This window comes from Plecotus auritus (assembly GCF_963455305.1).
Source record: "Plecotus auritus genome assembly, chromosome: 1".
In the NCBI taxonomy this organism is placed as follows: domain Eukaryota; kingdom Metazoa; phylum Chordata; class Mammalia; order Chiroptera; family Vespertilionidae; genus Plecotus; species Plecotus auritus.
Window position 1 is genome coordinate 31,127,417 of NC_137770.1, and position 17,045 is coordinate 31,144,461.

General features: G+C 48.8%; 1 protein-coding gene across 3 annotated transcripts in view; it reads right to left on the reverse strand.

Annotated features, from left to right (window-relative positions):
• Positions 1-7,258: 7,258 nt before the first annotated feature.
• Positions 7,259-17,045, reverse strand: part of RAD51B (RAD51 paralog B) — a 545,220-nt gene continuing 535,433 nt past the window's right edge. For all 3 annotated transcript variants that reach the window (XM_080666682.1, XM_080666681.1, XM_080666683.1), the window contains 2 exons: positions 16,173-16,251; positions 7,259-7,973 (listed from right to left, as the gene is read on the reverse strand). In XM_080666682.1, the coding sequence (XP_080522808.1) occupies positions 7,957-7,973; positions 16,173-16,251 (96 nt within the window). In that variant the 3' untranslated portion in view covers positions 7,259-7,956. The remainder of the gene's footprint in view (positions 7,974-16,172; positions 16,252-17,045) is intronic.

The following is a 17,045-nucleotide window of genomic DNA, read 5'->3' on the forward strand; positions in this document are numbered from 1 at the left end:
GGGCAGCACCAGAGGATGAGAGATGATCTGTTGAAGAAAACAGAGTTATGGCAGGTGTTATGAACTGAATTGGGCCCCACCCCACCCCCAATATTCGTATGTGAAAGCCCCAACCCCCAACATGAGTGTACTTGGAGATAGGCCTTTAAAAGGAGGTAATTATGATTGAATGGGGTCATCAAAGTGGGAACCTAACCCAATAAGACTGGTGTCCTTACCGTGGAGGAGACACTAGGCACGCACACAAAGGAAAGGCCATGTGAGGACACAGCGAGAAGGTGTCCATCTGCAAACCAAGAGAGAGGTCTCAGGAGAAACCAACCTGCTGGCACCTTGACCTTGGCCTTCCAGCCTCCACAACAGTGAGAAAATAAGTTTCTGTTGTTTAGGCTTTTTGGTGCCATTCTGCTATGGCAGCCTTAGCAGACTAATAAATACAGCAGGGACCTGTTTTCCATGCGTGCCCTGCCCACCATTTTCACCTCCCTAGCTGCTATCCTCTCTCCCCTGATTAGTCAATTCCAGTTAAGAAGGTCTATTATTTCTCCAGTGGTGTGAACACCACTGTCAAGATGGGCTGGGAGGGTGGGAAAAGGGCTGGGAAGAGACCACCAAAGAATTCCGCCCACAAGATGCACTGAGGACATTTCACTAAACCCTGTGTTCCTGAAGTAGGGATACGCTACCTGAAGTTCAAGGCATAAGGAGACTTTGGAGCTGAGATGTGAGCATGAAGAGTTTTAGTAAGACCCGAGGTGGTTTAAGGAACAATTGTGAGGTACAGGTCCGTCCATCTTTGGTTGGGTGTAGCAAGCTGTTTGGACTGGAAAGTCTGAGTCCAGCCTAAAACAGAATGATGGTAGGAATAATTACTGCAAAACTGGCTTCATCTCAAGCCTTCCTATGAGTTTCCTCCAGGTGTTCTCATTAGAGAGCTTATGTTATTAACACAGGGATGGGTGGCTGCTGATTAGCCCCAGAGGGGCCTAGAGAACTGGGAGAAAGCCAGGCTGGCTCCTGCTTCATCTCTGCATCCACATTCAAGATGTTGACATGGTAATGACTCAGGAGTTGGGATGCTGGTGTTAGAGAGACAGGCTGGACAAACCCCAGATGGGTTCTCAGATCCAAGGGACAGCCGATGGCAACAGACTTCAACCTCAGATTCTACATGGGATGAGCAGAGATCTGGAAGTGGTCCAGAGGCACTGGCTCTAGAACCCACAGCAGCAGGTTTGGAAACACCATCAGAACGGCCTTCTGTGTCATCATAGGCTCCTAGGGAACTTGTGGCTTTAGGCAGTCGGTACAAGTGTCAGGCACAGGACAAGGGCTGACCAATGATTTAATCAATATGGACACAGAGCTCAGGAAAGAGCAGAGAAACACAGGGTTGTTTAGATTTGCCTCTAATCCACTTCCAGCCCCACGTCTACTCTAACGAATATGGAAATGCTGAAATCTGGACTGAGTTGGGGTGGCCTTTTAACCATCTGCTGAGATAGGAACGCAATGGTCTCTAATGAATACAAGACAGCGTCCAATGTCATAATCCAGTTTCTCCCCCGTCTTCCCATGGATGTATGAATTCAGACTAAGCTCCTCTGACTCCGTTGAAACAGGGCAACACTACACACGGCCAGTCCCCTAAAAACATGAAACCAGCCCCTCTAGGGCAGCTGCCCTGCCCACATCTGCGGCTGCTTAGGCAGCCTGCTTTCAGCTCCCCCCTCGGCCCACAAGCGACTGGCTGGCTAGTGACCAGTGATGTTACCTGAGACAAAACAATAAAATCAGCCCAAGCCAATGAGGTTCTCTCTTAGGGATTTTAACTAGGAGACACCAAGGGAAAAAGCCAATGGGAACTTAAGTTGAAAGGCTGCAGTGTCGAGAGAGGAGCTCAAGAGAGGAGGGTGAACCACGCGCAAGCTAAAGTTTCAAGTGAGCAGGACAGTCAAGAGCATGTCTGCTGGGCAAGAGGGCGGCCTTGGGTAGAAATGCAGAGAGGAGCAGAGACTCCAAGGCAGTGAGTCCCCAGGGCGGCCTCTGCTTTCTAAGGCTTTCCAATTCCAGGACACCTATGTCCTTAACAACAGCAGTCCCTTTCACCCGAGTGACTGACATTCTTCTCCAGGAAAAGAGCCCGTTCATAACTAGTCGTTTGTACAAGTCCCCTGCAGGTCATTTGAAACTAGGTATTATCTGAAGACATTCGCTTTGGGGGGAACGAATAGGACCCCTTAGCACACAGGGCCTACCACCATTGCTCACTTGGAAGCATCTCGTGTGCTTGAGATTAGGTTTTAGGCAGGAAATGGTGTGACCTCATTTCTCCCTTTGTTCTTATGAGGTCAAGGTAGGCTAAGACTCTGTGTGAGCCCTGAACACAGGAGGTCTTGGCATCTACAAAGAACTGTCTGGCCTGAGAACGTTAGGTCCTTTTAAGTTACTAAAATCCAGGTCAGCACATCTCTCAGAGGGAAGCTTTGAAACCATCCCTTCTTACTTAGTTAATAGGAACGACAAGGTGGGGCAGCCATGTTTGTTCACAACACGATCCTGTGAATCATTTCTTGTCTCCGATTTCAGGCCTCGGGAGGGCTGCGCTGGAAGGAAAGCTGAGAGCAGCTCTGTCAATGCGAGGCCTCATCTATTATGTCCACAGCCTCTTGGAAATGTCCCCCCGGCCAGGCTGCCATCAGCACTGACTGAAAACACATGGAAGCACCCACTCAGAGCAGGAATTCATTATTAGAAGAATAATAAGGGAAAGTTTGCCCCCCTCTCTCTGCTGCGGGGAGAACTGCTTTCTGGAAAGTCACAGGGCTGAGGGGATCTGAATCATGTCTGGTCACAAGGGAGGAATAGAGGCAGAGGGCGGTTTCCAGAGCCTCTTCTCACGAAGCACGATGGCCCTGGGCGACTCATCATTCCGTCTCAGGCGTCCTGCTGAAATCAGGATGGCCCTCGCCAACCCAGTATCCTTTTCTAATGTGACTAGTCTGGAGCTCCAAGGGAAAGCCAGGGTGAACTAGTCTTCCCTTTCAACTCTCTTTCCAAAAGGTCCCCACAGACTGAAATGGGCTGCAGAACGATTTGGTCTTCCTTCCTCAACATCACCCCATGAGCCTGATAGACGCCCACTAGTCCAGGGAAAGGAGTGGATGTGAAAGGCGACCTTTGCCAGCTCGCTGGGTCTCGCAGACACAACAAGGGGTCATGCATATCCAGTTCTCCTTCCCTTCAGAATATGGGGTGAGTGTGGGCTTGTGCCTTCCACTCCTTGGAGTTGGGAGTGGCCGCATGACTGCTCGGCCCTGAGAGACGTGATGTGCGTTGTTCCCATAAGTGCACGACCTGTAAGTGCACGACCCAACCCTCCCCCCCGCCCCTGCCCACCCACTGAGGCAGTTGTGGAAGTGGTTGTCCTGAAATGGAACGTGAAGCACCACATGGAGGACAGCGGCCCAGGAGACATTAAGTTGCTGAGATTTGGGGGGCTGTTTGTTTAGGCACAAGTCCACCCTGACACATGGCCGCTATCTATTGGTCCTCTCTCCGCCCAGATCTGGGGAACTTGTGTTGCATCTGAAACCCACTCTCAAGGACATTTAGAGAAGCAGGCAACATGCTTCCCTAACACTTAGAATGCTCGTTTGAGAAGTAGGTAGGGCATCTTCCTTCCGTCTGAGCAAAAGAGGCCTCTGCTGAATTCTGTAATCAAATAAAGAATGTCCCTTCACAGACATGGGACAAAAGTGATGGTGATGACATTAAAACCGAAGCACGGAGGGAAAAAAATACACTGCCAAGTGGGAAAAAAACTCCCAAGTGGGTTTAAGACCACAGTTTTTAGGTCAGAATCTGATATTTTTCACTTCCTTTTGTCTTCATTCCCTCTCCCCCATTACCTAATCCTCATTCCCCATCTCCTCTGGTTTTGCCAGATGAACTTTCATAATCTTGTCTCAGAGCAGTAATGTTGCTCACAGCATACAACATAGCAGACACTATGCGAGTTCAGCTCCTCTGGATTAATCCAGAAACGCTTGCTCTGTGGGCTGATAGGAACACACACTCCTGATGCTTCACCAGGACCACGGCACAGCCATGGAGCAGCTAGGATGCCAGCACAGACAGGGAGACAAAGTCAGACTATGCGTACGTATGTGCATGTACACGTCCCCCAAGAAAAAAGCTCCACATCACACCCAAGTTTGATGAAAGTAATTAACAGCTCAAGATGCTTCACTAGCATCTCATGGGTGTAGGTACCAGCTTAGCAGATTTCCAGCTCATGAATATGGCCTGTGTCTTCTTTCTTGTGAACATTACCTGGGCAACTTTCCTGCTCACGTCTCCTAATCCTATCTAATAAAAGAATAATATGCAAATTGACCATCACTCCAACACACAAGATGGCTGCCCCCATGTGGTCAAAGATGGCTGCCCCCATGTGGACACAAGATGGCAACCACCAGATGGCCAACAGGGGAGGGCAGTTGGGAGGGACCAGGCCTGCAAGGGAGGGCAGTTAGGGGTGACCAGGCCTGCAGGGGAGGGCAGTTAGGGGTGACTGGGCCTGCAGGGGAGTACAGTTAGGGGCAAACAGGCTGGCAGGGGAGCAGTTAGGCATCAATCAGGCTGGCAGGGGAGTGGTTAGGGGGTGATCAGGCTGGCAGGCAGAAACGGCTAGGGGCAATCAGGAAGGCAGGCAGGCAAGCAGTTGGGAGCCAGCAGTCCTGGATTGTGACAGGGATGTCCGACTGCCCGTTTAGGCCCAATCCCATCCTTCGAGGGGTCCCATATTGGAGAGGGTGCAGGCTGGGCTGAGGGACACACACCCCCGTGCATGAATTTCGTGCACTGGGCCTCTAGTCCTATCTAATAAAGAGGGAATATGCTAATTGACCATCACGTCCTCACAAAGATGGTGGGGCCCATAGCCAATAAGGAGAAAATATGCTAATTGACTGCCACACCCTCAAAGGTGGCGGCACCCACAGCCACAAGATGGTGGTGCCCAGTCCCCTCAGCCCCATGCGCCTGCCTGTGGAGTCCCCCAGTCCCCTCAGCCCCCAAGCCATCCAGGGCCGGCCCGAGGCACAGGCAAGCCTTGGATGGCGGCTGCCCAGCTGCCCAAGGCCACCTGAGGCTCAGGTAACCAGAGCCAGCCAAGGTTTGCACTGCCAGCAGTGGCAGCAGCAGAGGTGTGATGGGGACATCGTCCTCTCCTGATCGCCAGGTTGCCTCCTGCGAGAGGGGGCAGGCTGGGCTGAGGGATCCCCCCTCCAGTGCATGAATTTTCATGCACTGGGCCTCTAGTCTTTTTTTTTTTTTTTAAATATATTTTATTGATTTTTTACAGAGAGGAAGGAAGAGGGATAGAGAGTTAGAAACATCGATGAGAGAGAAACATCGATCAGCTGCCTCTTGCACACCTCCTACTGGGGATGTGCCCGCAACCAAGTTACGTGCCCTTGACCAGAATCGAACCTGGGACCTTTCAGTCCGCAGGCTGACGCTCTATCCACTGAGCCAAACCGGTTTTGGCTGGGCCTCTAGTCTTTAATAATGGTGAAAGGAGAAGAAGGTGGTGATGGGGACTCTACCTTATTCTTAGCACCACAGCCCAGGCTTTTTGCAGCCACTACTCTAGCAATTCTTTTATCTGGAAAATATTCACCAAGTTCCTGCTATGTGTATAGTATGGTGCTGAGCCCTTTAGTGAATTGAGAATGGCCAAGAGAGGTTGTAATAGATATGAATAGAAATATGACATGGGTTGGTGAAGGGGGAGAGAGGAAGGAGCAAGTCTGCCTGGGTTCAAATCCACGTTCCATCACTTTCTAGTAAGAGACTGCTGAACTCTTCTTGCCTTGCTCCTCATCTGGAAAGAGGGATGATAAAAGTCCTACCTTGTCAGACTGTTAGGGGATTGTGTACACTTAGGCACGTATGGTGTGTGTTAGACATGCAGTGCACTCAATAAATATTGGCATGAGGCAAAGACTGCTGAGGTCCATCCTGGCATTGTGGTTTGTGGTGAGCCGCCCTGGTGGGCCCTGGAGCGGGAGAGTGTGGGGACTGGCTCGTTAATTGCTGGGTGTAGTGCACTGTCTTAGTGTGCACAGGGGTCAAAAAAAAAAAAGTCTCCAGGAGGAAGCCATTTAATCTCTGACACGTGTGATGGAGAAGTGTTTTCCTTGTACCTTTTCCAGACACTTTTGAGTGCCCTGTTTTTACGTGTGCACTGTTCGGCTTTTCTTACTTGGTGAACAGTGAAAGTGGAGAGAGACTGAATTAATAGTTACAGAGAACAAAACATCTCTCCTAATTTCTTAAATACTCCCTTGATGTTTGAAATAGGCCAATTCATATAGTAAGAATTCATGGGAAATTTACATTTAATCGGCTGCAAAAACTCAGCTTGTTTTTCACAAACGTTCTAACAAAGACCTCAAGTTCTCAGAATGTACCTCACTCAGAGGGAGGCAAAGGGCCACAGTCCGGAAAGTTAGCCTCGCCCTCTTCTGCCAGGTCTGCCCACACCACTCAACAGCCGGTGCCCAGCGCACCCCTTGCTCCCCAGGAATACCTTCCCTGATCTCTCTTTTGCCCTTGCAGCATGAGGCTTGAACATGCATTCACCATGTCATTTTATTTTATTGCTTTATGCTATTGTTAGTAGTATATGAGTCTTTCCCATTCCTTGTAACAGAGTTCTCAGGATGGGGTTCATATCCTATTGCTTCTGAGCTTCCCCTTAGCACTTGGTCTGGGCTCAATAGATATGAGCTGTTAAGGACTTAGTTGTTCAGCCATTCCTGACCAGTCTGTACCTGCTTTGCTCACAGCACTGTTGGGTACCCCTAGGAGACAAGAGACAGGATAAGACTTGATTCTAGCCTCCACGGCATTAAAAAACCCCTGGAGGGGGAGCAGGTACAAAGTGATCATATAGAGGACAACTCAGGGTCACTAACCACGTGGGTGAGAGAGGTCCCAGTGCCAAAGGCTGGGAAGATTTGAAGGGGCCGAAGCCCCCAGGCCTTGCACTGAACCAGTCTTGAAGCTTTGGTGGGAAGCCTATGGCAGTAGGAGGGGGTCAGCTTGGTGTTGTGCTGGAAAGGACTAAATTATCCTATGGGTCACCAATTGATTTATTTGCTAATTGACTGGCCCAGCTTTGGGCTTTCAATCTAAAGAAATCATTTCATCCTTTATTAAATACTGCAAGAATCTCACTCTTTGTTCTGCGGGGCTATACACAATTTATTAGTGAAACTTGAATTTACACCACAATAGTTGCACCACTAATGACCTTCCAAATGCCACTAACACCATGCATGTTCCGCTTCTCAGTGGGATCCAAACCTGTCAGTGAATTCTGAGCCCGTCGACCTCCCTCTGACACAAGAACAGACCCCCAAACCCATGCCCCTTCCCCCCATCCTTCCATGATTTCATTTCTGAATCAGTTACTCTTTGGAGATCCCAATTCTTATACACCTCCTCTTTTTATTTGGTGAACAATACTTTATTCGGAAATGTTCCCTCCTGTAATTACAAATCCTGTTAGTCCTCCTCCTCCTCTCCCCAGGGGGATTGTGGGCTTTAATTAATTAATGTGGTTAAACCGCTTTGAGGTGCCTGGTTGAAAGGTGCTATATAAGTGCAAATTATTATTATTATGGCTGTTGACATCCCATGGCGGCAAGGCTCACAGCCCCATGCATCCAGAGGCCAGAACAAAGACTCCTTCGTCTTCACCTTCCCTGCTAGGTCTGCGATGGCTGGCGCAGTGGTATGAGGGCAAATCTGTTACCATCTCAGCAGCAATCAACTAATTAATCCCCATTAGGCAGGCTTCCGTTTCCTTCTTCCACGCAGCACAGTCCTGTTTCATTTCACAAATCACGCCCCCATCAGCTCCAGACAAAGGTCACAGTGTCCCTATGGCCTCTGCTGGCCTAAAGGAAAAAAAAGAAAAAAAGAGGGAGAGAAAGAAAGGTTGAAAACAAAACAAAACAAAAACAGTTGTTGTTGTGAAATGCACCAACTTGTCACTAGCAGTCTGAGTAAGCTTTCCTCCCAGCAGGGGTCCACTTCCACACACACCTGTCTGTGACACTGCACAGGTGTGGGTTAAGGTGCTGCAGCCCAGGCGTGATCGCTGTAGAAAAAGGGGAGTCTTCCTGGGCTGGGTGGGAAGAGGTCACCCAGAGAAGCTGGAGGCCCTCTTCCGCTTCCTCCTCTCCCCCCAGGTTTCCCCTGGGAAAGCCAGCTGCCATCTGCAGTCAGGAAGTCCTCACAAAGGCAGGGGGCCGTGATTTAGATGTTTTGTGCTACACCTAGCACAGCCCGGCCCTTCACAAACACCCAGAGCTTCCACTCTGATCGCAGCCATTGAAAGCAGCCCCGTGGGGGAGACGTGGCCTCTAGAAAGGGACGCTGCTGACCAAAATGCTCCTTACAAGGTTGTGCCTCAGACCCTTTGTTAGCGTGGACGTGGGTGAACCTCAGGGGGTCATGTCTTCATCTGCCTCCATTTATCCTCCCTATTGAAGGGCTCCTTCAGGACATCGGTCAGTCTCTGTGGGAAATGATTCGGAGAGCAACAAAGGAACTCGGGCCCTTTGGGGGGCCTGCGGAATTCAGTAAACATCTGGACACGGAAGGCCAGGTTCTCAAGCAGCCTCGCTGGGGAGATGTCAAAAGAGAGAAAGAGCTGTGTGTGCAATGCAAGCTCTTAGTTCTGTGGCGACATTTGTTGTAGAAAAACACAAACGCCCCAGTAGGTAGACAGGAAGATTGTTCAAAGGCTCCTCTGTCTGTCAGTTGGTGTGAGCGTCGTGCACTGTGTCGGTTCTCATGGCCCGTGAGAGGAAATAAAAGTTCTGCATGGCTGGGAGCAGCATGTGATGGGTTCATTCTGCACGTCCTATGAATAACCTGAGGTTGCATAAGCCTGTCCTGGGTGGTACTGGGGAGCGTTTCTGCTCTCCTTACAGTTCGGGTGCACTTTCTGGTCAAGGTGCCTTGGATTCTCATCATGAGCACGTTTTAATTGACCAAAAAGAATGAAGTACTGAGCGTAAGTGATTTATTCTTCATGGTGAAATTCAGGATCTGAACTCTTGACTCTCAGGGCTCCCTTTATTGTTGAATCAATCCATTCAGAGCACATTAGTCAGCATGATTCATTAGTCACATGGCACTAATCAGCACTCCCCAGGGTCCCCAGATCTGTCCTCAGGCGGCAAAAGAACCTGGTCTCTGTGGAGAGGCACTGCAGGCCATTCCATCAGCACCGGGAGCTGACGCCCAGTTCCAGCCCCGCATGCTCTCGGGAGCTTTCTCAGCCACCCCAGTTAGAACGAGTCTGTCTCCCCTATCCTTCCATGCTCCATTTGTTAACCTTGATAATAGGTGTCATGTGTCATAGTTTGGCTTTGATCAAAGTTATTTTTTGTCTGAAATAACTAGATTTTGAGCTACTAAAAGGAAGAAACCTTTTTTTTTTTTTTCAGCCTCATATCCCCCATGGTTTGTAAACAATAGATACTTCACAAATACCTGAATTCACTGAAATAAAGCTTACGTCGTATTCCAGAAAGAACACCACATCCTTTTGGAAGAGGTTTTCAAAGAAAATCAACAACCCGGATGGATTTAACATCCTTCCGTATTATTACCTGGGCAAATGCAGATTGTGACTCGGCAAAGATGGCCAAGTGGCTCGCAACTTCTCAAGGAGTGTGGGTTCAGACTAACTATAGTCCAGGCCTTGGAACAGAGCTTTTCTCTGGAACCTTATTCCAACGAACATTTTGTTCCATGTTTTAAAACATTGTGGAGACAGGAAAAAACATTTTGGGGAGAAAAAAGTGTTTAGTCTGTGATTTTGGGCCCAAATTCAGACCCTGCTTTGTGCTATAAGCACTAGTAGGTGTTGTTCAAATATCTTTCTTGCTTGGTGCATAATAGCAAAACATACACTACAGTTTCTGCTTGAGATAAATTCCATTCTGGGTAGGGGACCAAGATTTTTGGGTGCTGATCTGTGGTGTCATTACTGACTGTGATGCCCCATTTCTCTGCTCTAGGCTCTACACAGAGGGTCCTGACAGCATTTTTAACACATAATATTGAGGTAGCATTTCAACAAGCCCAGCCCTAAGGTCTGTACTACCTAATCTCCACAACTGGACTCGAAGAGGGATGTGTCACTGCACATTCATCTCACTCGCTCGTAGAAATGTAACTCCCAAAATTTAGCCATGCTCCTGGCCTCTAGATTGACAACTACCCACCCTCTGACCAGCCATTCTACTTTTTGATGTAGACCCAGAGACACCCTCACACCTGCATACCAAGAAACATGTGCAACAGAATTAGTTCAATTAACAAATAATCGTAATTTCCATCCAGGAAGGAATGGCCAACATGTGGTATATTCAAACAATGGATGTGACTACCTCAATTAAAGTGAAAGAACATGATTTATGCGTATCAAGGTGGATATACTGCAACGTGACATTAAGGGACAAAAAGAAGTTATGGCATGATGTGTGCAATAAGCCACTTATGCAAATTTGGAATGCCCTCAAAACAAATCTCTCTTTGAGGCTAATAGCCAGAGTGAAAAAAAAAGTGGACATAGCAGAGGGCCAGTGCGGGAAGATGTCACGCAGGGAGGGGATGTGAAATGAATGTTTAAAGGGAAGAAGAGAACTGGGCAGACGGGCGTCCTTCCTCGTTTCCTCTGGGAGGCGCCTCACTGAGCAGCAGGCAGAGGCTGCGGGGAGTGCTTGGGCCTGGATGAGCTTTCTGGGCTGCAGTGGCGCCAGCAGCCGGGGACGATGCAGCAGGCCTGCTCTGTCCTCTTTTCTGGGACCCCTGGGCGAGAAGTTCACGCTCTCTGCTCCACTGACTCCCAGGGCTCTCTGCCCAGGCTCCCATGAGAATGCCAGGCTGTGCCAAGTATGTGGGTGGTATTTACCAGGCAGACACCTTCATACCTGGATGGAAACAGATTGAGAATCTTCTGGGTCACTCTGAGTCCACCAGGCAGAAAACATTTAGATGGGTTACTGATTCAGACTGAAATCTGATGAACTCAGATGGTGGTATTTGGGGCGGGGGGAAAGAATTTTTCAATAAATCATCCTGTTGGCTCAGTGACTAAGAAAATGGAGTAGAAGAATCTAACCCAACTTTGTGACAAGGGAACAAACAGAGGAGATTAATGTCCCTCCCAATATGCTTTAAAAGGCAATCAAACATCCACCCTTGCATTTACAAGAAAGATGAAGCCATAGCGCTCCAGCTCTTAAAAAAAAATCATGGTTTTACCTCTTCATTTTCTGCTTTCTTCTAAGTCCCTACACTAGGTGGCTAGGAAAACAGGAAACTAGCTTTGTTTCCAGCACCTTCCCTGGATCTACCTCAGGGTCCCCTGGCTCTCCTTAGGTTCCCGTCTCTATCCCAAGGTTTATGTGGCTCACTCAAACCTAAACTAGCAGAGGACAGCCCCAGAACCCAAAGTTAGCCTGCGATACCTGATCCTGATTAAAAAATAAAAACAATGAAAAAAAATAATTCTGTCCTGGTGAGAAAGTAAGCCATTATCTTCTGTCCTGTTCAAAGCAACCTGGCTTTTGTGTTTCAGATGCCCCTCAGGCCCCGGGAAAAGGAGAGTGCAGCAAAGGCAGAGTGAGCAAGGAGGAGCCCTGGCCTCTTCATCCTCCCCGGCAGCCCCTTCTTTAGGGTTTGCTTCCCTACCCAGGTGACGGCCTGACTGCTAGGAGCCCCACAAAAGCCTGGATGGCCCCAGTTTCCCCAGGCTTCCTGCAGCATCAGCCACACAGCCTGGCTGCTTTTTAATTTTTTAAAAAATATATTTTTCCTAATTTCAGAGCGGAAGGGAGAGGGAGGGAGAGGTAGAAACACCAATGATGAGAGAGAATTATTGACCAGATGCCTCCTGCATGCCCCCTACTGGGGACCGAGCCAGCAACCCAGGCATGTGCCCTGACTGGGAATTGAACTGTGACCTTCTGGTTCATAGGTCAACACTCAACCACTGAACCACAGTGGCCGGGCCAGCCTGGCTGATTTTATTTTTATTTTTTTTAAATATATTTTACTGATTTTTTACAGAGAGGAAGGGAGAGGGATAGAGAGTTAGAAACATCGATGAGAGAGAATCATCCATCAGCTGCCTCCTGCACACCCCCTACTGGGGATGTGCCCGCAACCAAGGTACATGCCCTTGTCCGGAATCGAACCCAGGACCCTTCAGTCCACAGGCCAACACTCTATCCGCTGAACCAAACTGGTTAGGGTAGCCTGGCTGCTTTTAATGATATAATCTTTATTCCTGGTCTTGACACCAAGGCCCAGGGGTCCCAGCTGTGTTCTGGGTGGCACACACTTGGGGCTTCCCAGGGAAACAATGGACAAGACCAGAGCAGATGCAAGTCATGTTGGAGCCCATAAACTCTCCCTCCCTCCTGCAACCGTGCAGTGCTGTGGGCCCACCCTGCTTTTCCCTCTGTACTTGGTCCTGGCATGCTTGGCCACCTTCGGGGCTGGCCACACCTCTATGCTTTCCCACTCTGGGGTGCTGAGGGTTTCATGGGGAGCTCTAGGGAAAAAGTTAAAATGGATTAAGGGCACCTACCCCTTCACTTTCCCACTTCAGTTGCACAAATAAGCTGGACCCTCCCTCTGCTGGACTTGGCCCCTCTCGGAGTCGAACCATCAGAAGCTGGTGGCTGTGAGCTCCTTCTCCTTTGGGGCCTAAGTATTTCCCAGGTCTTGGGCCCAACCCTGAGAGGCCAGGATGCCCAACAAGTGCAGAAAGACAAAGAAGATGCAAACAGAGGGGTTACCATGGCAATGGCCAGAGCCAGGGAGCCTTCTGAAGATGCCGGGAGAGTGGGTTTTCTTTCTTTTACCTTTTTTTCTTTTCCCGCAAAAGGAGAATAGTTCCGCTCTCTATTTTACTACAACAATAGCATGGACCAGCTCCTTCAAGTGTTTCAAAAAGCAGCCTAAGAAATCTCTAAGCAAGCCCCTCAGTGTCTCCTGCCTGCCGGTTTATTGTCCCTCCCGGCCCAGTGAACAAAGGTGGGGGAAGGGTATCAGGCTCCCAGCATCCTAATCCTTGAAAACCGGTGAGAGGAGTGGCCTGCAGAGCAGGGAAATTGAATGTTGGCCTCACCTTTTCTTCCCTCCCTCTACCATGCACTCGGGAGCTCGGCAGGTATTATACAACCTCCGTCTAGCTGGCCAGCAGGAATCTTGGGGTTTACTGGGGGGATGAAAGGCACTGAGGGATCCTTCTCACATTGGCCTGTTTGGATTCCTCCTTTCCACCCTTCCAGGCTGCATCACCACAGTGGAGCCACAGGTGGCAGGGCTGGCAGTTCCTCTTTTAGCTGGCACCACCCTCATCTTCCTGCCCTTCCCCTCTCTACCAACCAGGCAGGAATGCCACACTGTCGTCCCCCCCCCACCCCCCCCGCCAGCTCTCGGTACCAACCTCCATGCCAACTTAGGGCTATCATGCCAGAGCAACCCCTCACACAAAAAAAAGCTTATTGGCCTCGACGGCTGGTACCTTTCCAAGGTTACCACCCAGGGATCAAAGGTTTCTTTGCTTTAATCCTGGAGAAATCTGCAGGTGTTTTCTAGCTCAGTCATCTGGTAAGAGTGGGGGGAGGGAAATAAGCTTTTATGTTCCCGTGTGTGGAGATCTGAAGGAGATAGCTCTACTGGGCCGAGTGAATGATAAGTACCCCATCTCCTCGGAGAATCAGATACGGCTGACGTTGGGAAGGCCCTTAGAGATCGTCCAGGCCAGTGACTACAATCCAAGGAAGAAAAACATTTGCATTGCAACCTCCATGCAGAAATTGAAAATGCACACACATAATCACACAACAAATATTTCACGAAACAATACAATATGCTGGCTGTGACTCATTCGTTTTACTTTATCGCTCAGGAATGGGTTGTGACACAATTTGCAATGCACTGAATCAAGGTCAACTCTGTCATTTTCAAGCTGACAAAACTAGATTTTCTCAAGACCACACGAGAGCTGGAACAGATATCCAAGGGGTCTCTCCAATAAAGGAGGGGTCCCATTTTTTCTGAGGGTCACAGCTTTTGATTTTCCCGAAGTCTTGGGAGCATACCGCCAGAGGAAAGGGCCTGCCCAGAGGTTTGTACTCAGCGGCATCGCTGACAGGGCCGAAGGGTTTTGCCGCCTGGGAAAATCCCAGAGATGGAGGTGCAGCTTGAGGGCGTGGGATGGATAAAACAGCTTTCAAAGCAACCAGGTGAGGCTCTGCAGCCCCTCAGACATTTTTCCTTATCCCTTGGGGTTCTTGGATCATCGGACACTTACCTGAATTTTTTTCTTTCCTAGACACACAACTCCAGGTCTGCCTCATTTAGTGACTCATTGTCTTCCCAGTTTTCCAACTTTTTCTAATATTCTTTCTTTGTAGTTTTTAAACCTCTACTGATTGATTGCAATTCCAGCCTCTACTTTCTCTAACAACTTCATCTTTCTTGTCCAAGTCATGATCCTAGCAATGGGTGTCAAAGAGGCAACCTTGTGAATGTTGTTTCCACAAACACTATCCTAAAAGTTCTCCAAACTAGACCCGGCATAGACATGCCTTTTACTACAATGCCCAGGGATCAGGATTCTCAACACAAGGCATCTGGGTAGAACTGGCTCTCCCCCACCCCCCCCCCCCCGCACCGCACCCCCGCCTGAAATTGTCTCCTGATCTTCCACAGAATTTCCTGAAATCTTCATCTAAATTTGCTATTTAGTAGACTTTTAATCTTTTAAGAAAGGCTCTAAAAACGAAGAGCCAAAGCCACACGGTGCACTGGGTAAATAAAACTCTAGCCTTCTGATGGCTTATTAGTAATACACCCTCAGAGACTATGTAACAAAGGGGCCTGCTGTTTGCTTTGCTTAATCTGGTCTTAAAATCTCGGCTTCTTTGTCAGAAAACAATATTTGCAATTGTAAAAAAAATATTTACCAAGGAACTTGGATAGCATAAGTCAAAGGCTAAGAGCCAAAGGTCAGTAGTTCTTACCCCAAATTTCCCCGGCCCCGAGTCCCTGCTGAGGAGCTCAGCTGCATCAAACAAACACACTGCTCTCGGGTCCAGGACCAAGCGGGCGCTTTCGGAGGGGAGGCAAGGGAAGGCGGCAGCCTGTGCACAGACAGAGGCACGACTCTCCAGTCTGCCCCACGCAGCTCCGGCTGGATCTCTGCAGTGCACTGGGTGTTATACATACTCACCTTGTTTCACAAACTGGGGAAATGCTCAACTCATAAATCCCACAGGGCAGATGGTGCTCCCACGGACAGCAATGACAGCGTGGTCCTCTGTGGTTCAGGCTACATGGCCACCTAGGCATCTCTGTGGGCAGGGCCTCCTGCCTGGCAGTGGGGGACAGATGTGTATCCTGAGCATTTCTGTGGGGAAGCTTCTCAATGGACCAAGCAGTTTGGGACCCTGTGGGCTAAGTTCATTAGTGTCTGAATCGATCTCATGCTCACTGTTTTCTGGGCAGACCTGTGATTGGATGCCTTTCCTACCTGCCAGAGGAACCAGCATCTGGGAGTGAACCACCAGAGCAGACCCGTGGTTCCTGGGTGCTTTCCCACGAGCCAGGACTCAGCGCCTTCTGAGCCCCAGGCCCATGTCATAAGGTGGAGGCCAGTGAGGCCTGGCCCCCAGTCGGGACTTGAGCACAGGTCCCTCAGCCTGCTAAGCAAGAGGCTCTGAGGCGGTGCGGAGTCCTTAGTCCGAGACTCACCCCTGCTCCTCACTCCAGGATCTGCGAGAGGACTGGGCGGCAGCAGTTCCTAGCCTGCTTGGTTTGACCCTTATTCTATTAGAAAATTCTGTAGTTCTCTCTAAGCCCCACAACCACCTTCTTCAAATTCTTGCCACAACTGCCAATCTCTTTCATCTCACCAGGATAAAGACCACTGGCCAGTTCCTTTTGACCTTTGATTCTGTCCTGAAGTCATTTCCATCAGGAGCGTAGCAGTAATTATCACCAGCAATGGGCACCACTGAGCACAGTCGGCTTAAAGAAAGGGCTTCATCCAAGGATCTTACCTTGAAGAACCAGGCCTTCCTTCTCGATGGTGTAGATAAAGGAGGTGAAGGGAGCCAGCGGGGACTTGGCGATGAGAATCTGCACATCAAACACATTGCCCAGGGTTAGTCCAGGAGAGATCAGAGGGGAGCCCCCATTCAGTCCCCTTTCCACTTTGAGACAAACTGGTACCAGATGGCCACAAGTCATAAGGTTTATTTATGCTTTTAAAATTATTTTAGAATCAAATGAGTGTTATTCTGTCAATCAATTGATTACCTTGAAAGGCTATACATTTATTCCAACTATTCTGCCCTTGAATGCCATATTCTTGAGCCAGTTTTTCTAGAAATAAAAATCATTATTGTATGTCATGTGCTTCAACAGTTATCTTTCTGTCCAATGATAAAACTAGCCTAATTTTATTCATAAACTTAGCTATTTTACGAAAATTTTTTTCAAAGCTCCCTTAAGAGATAAAGATTTACCATTATTGAGGATATTCAAAATAACTTATGAAAGGCAAATCCATGGTAGGTTGCATTCTTGACCCCAACTCTTCACCCAGGCTGTATTCATCCCCTTTCCCATGTGACTACAGTTCCTCTTGGTTAAGGTGTAGAGCAGTGGTTCCTAATCTTTTTTAAGCCATGCCCCACCTAAGCATCTCTAAAATCCTGATGCCTCCCCTCCCCCTGCCTGTGACATATAATTCTTATTCAAAAAGTGAATGCCTATTCATGTGGAGGAAGCCTAAAAGGCCATTAACTTGGTCTAAAACATGCTTCCAAAGAACATGACATCCATGAAAGAGAAAAATGAAAGACCAAAAGGACAGTTAAAGTACTGAGGAAGAAATCACTAAGAAATTGTTAAAAAAAATAAAATGATGA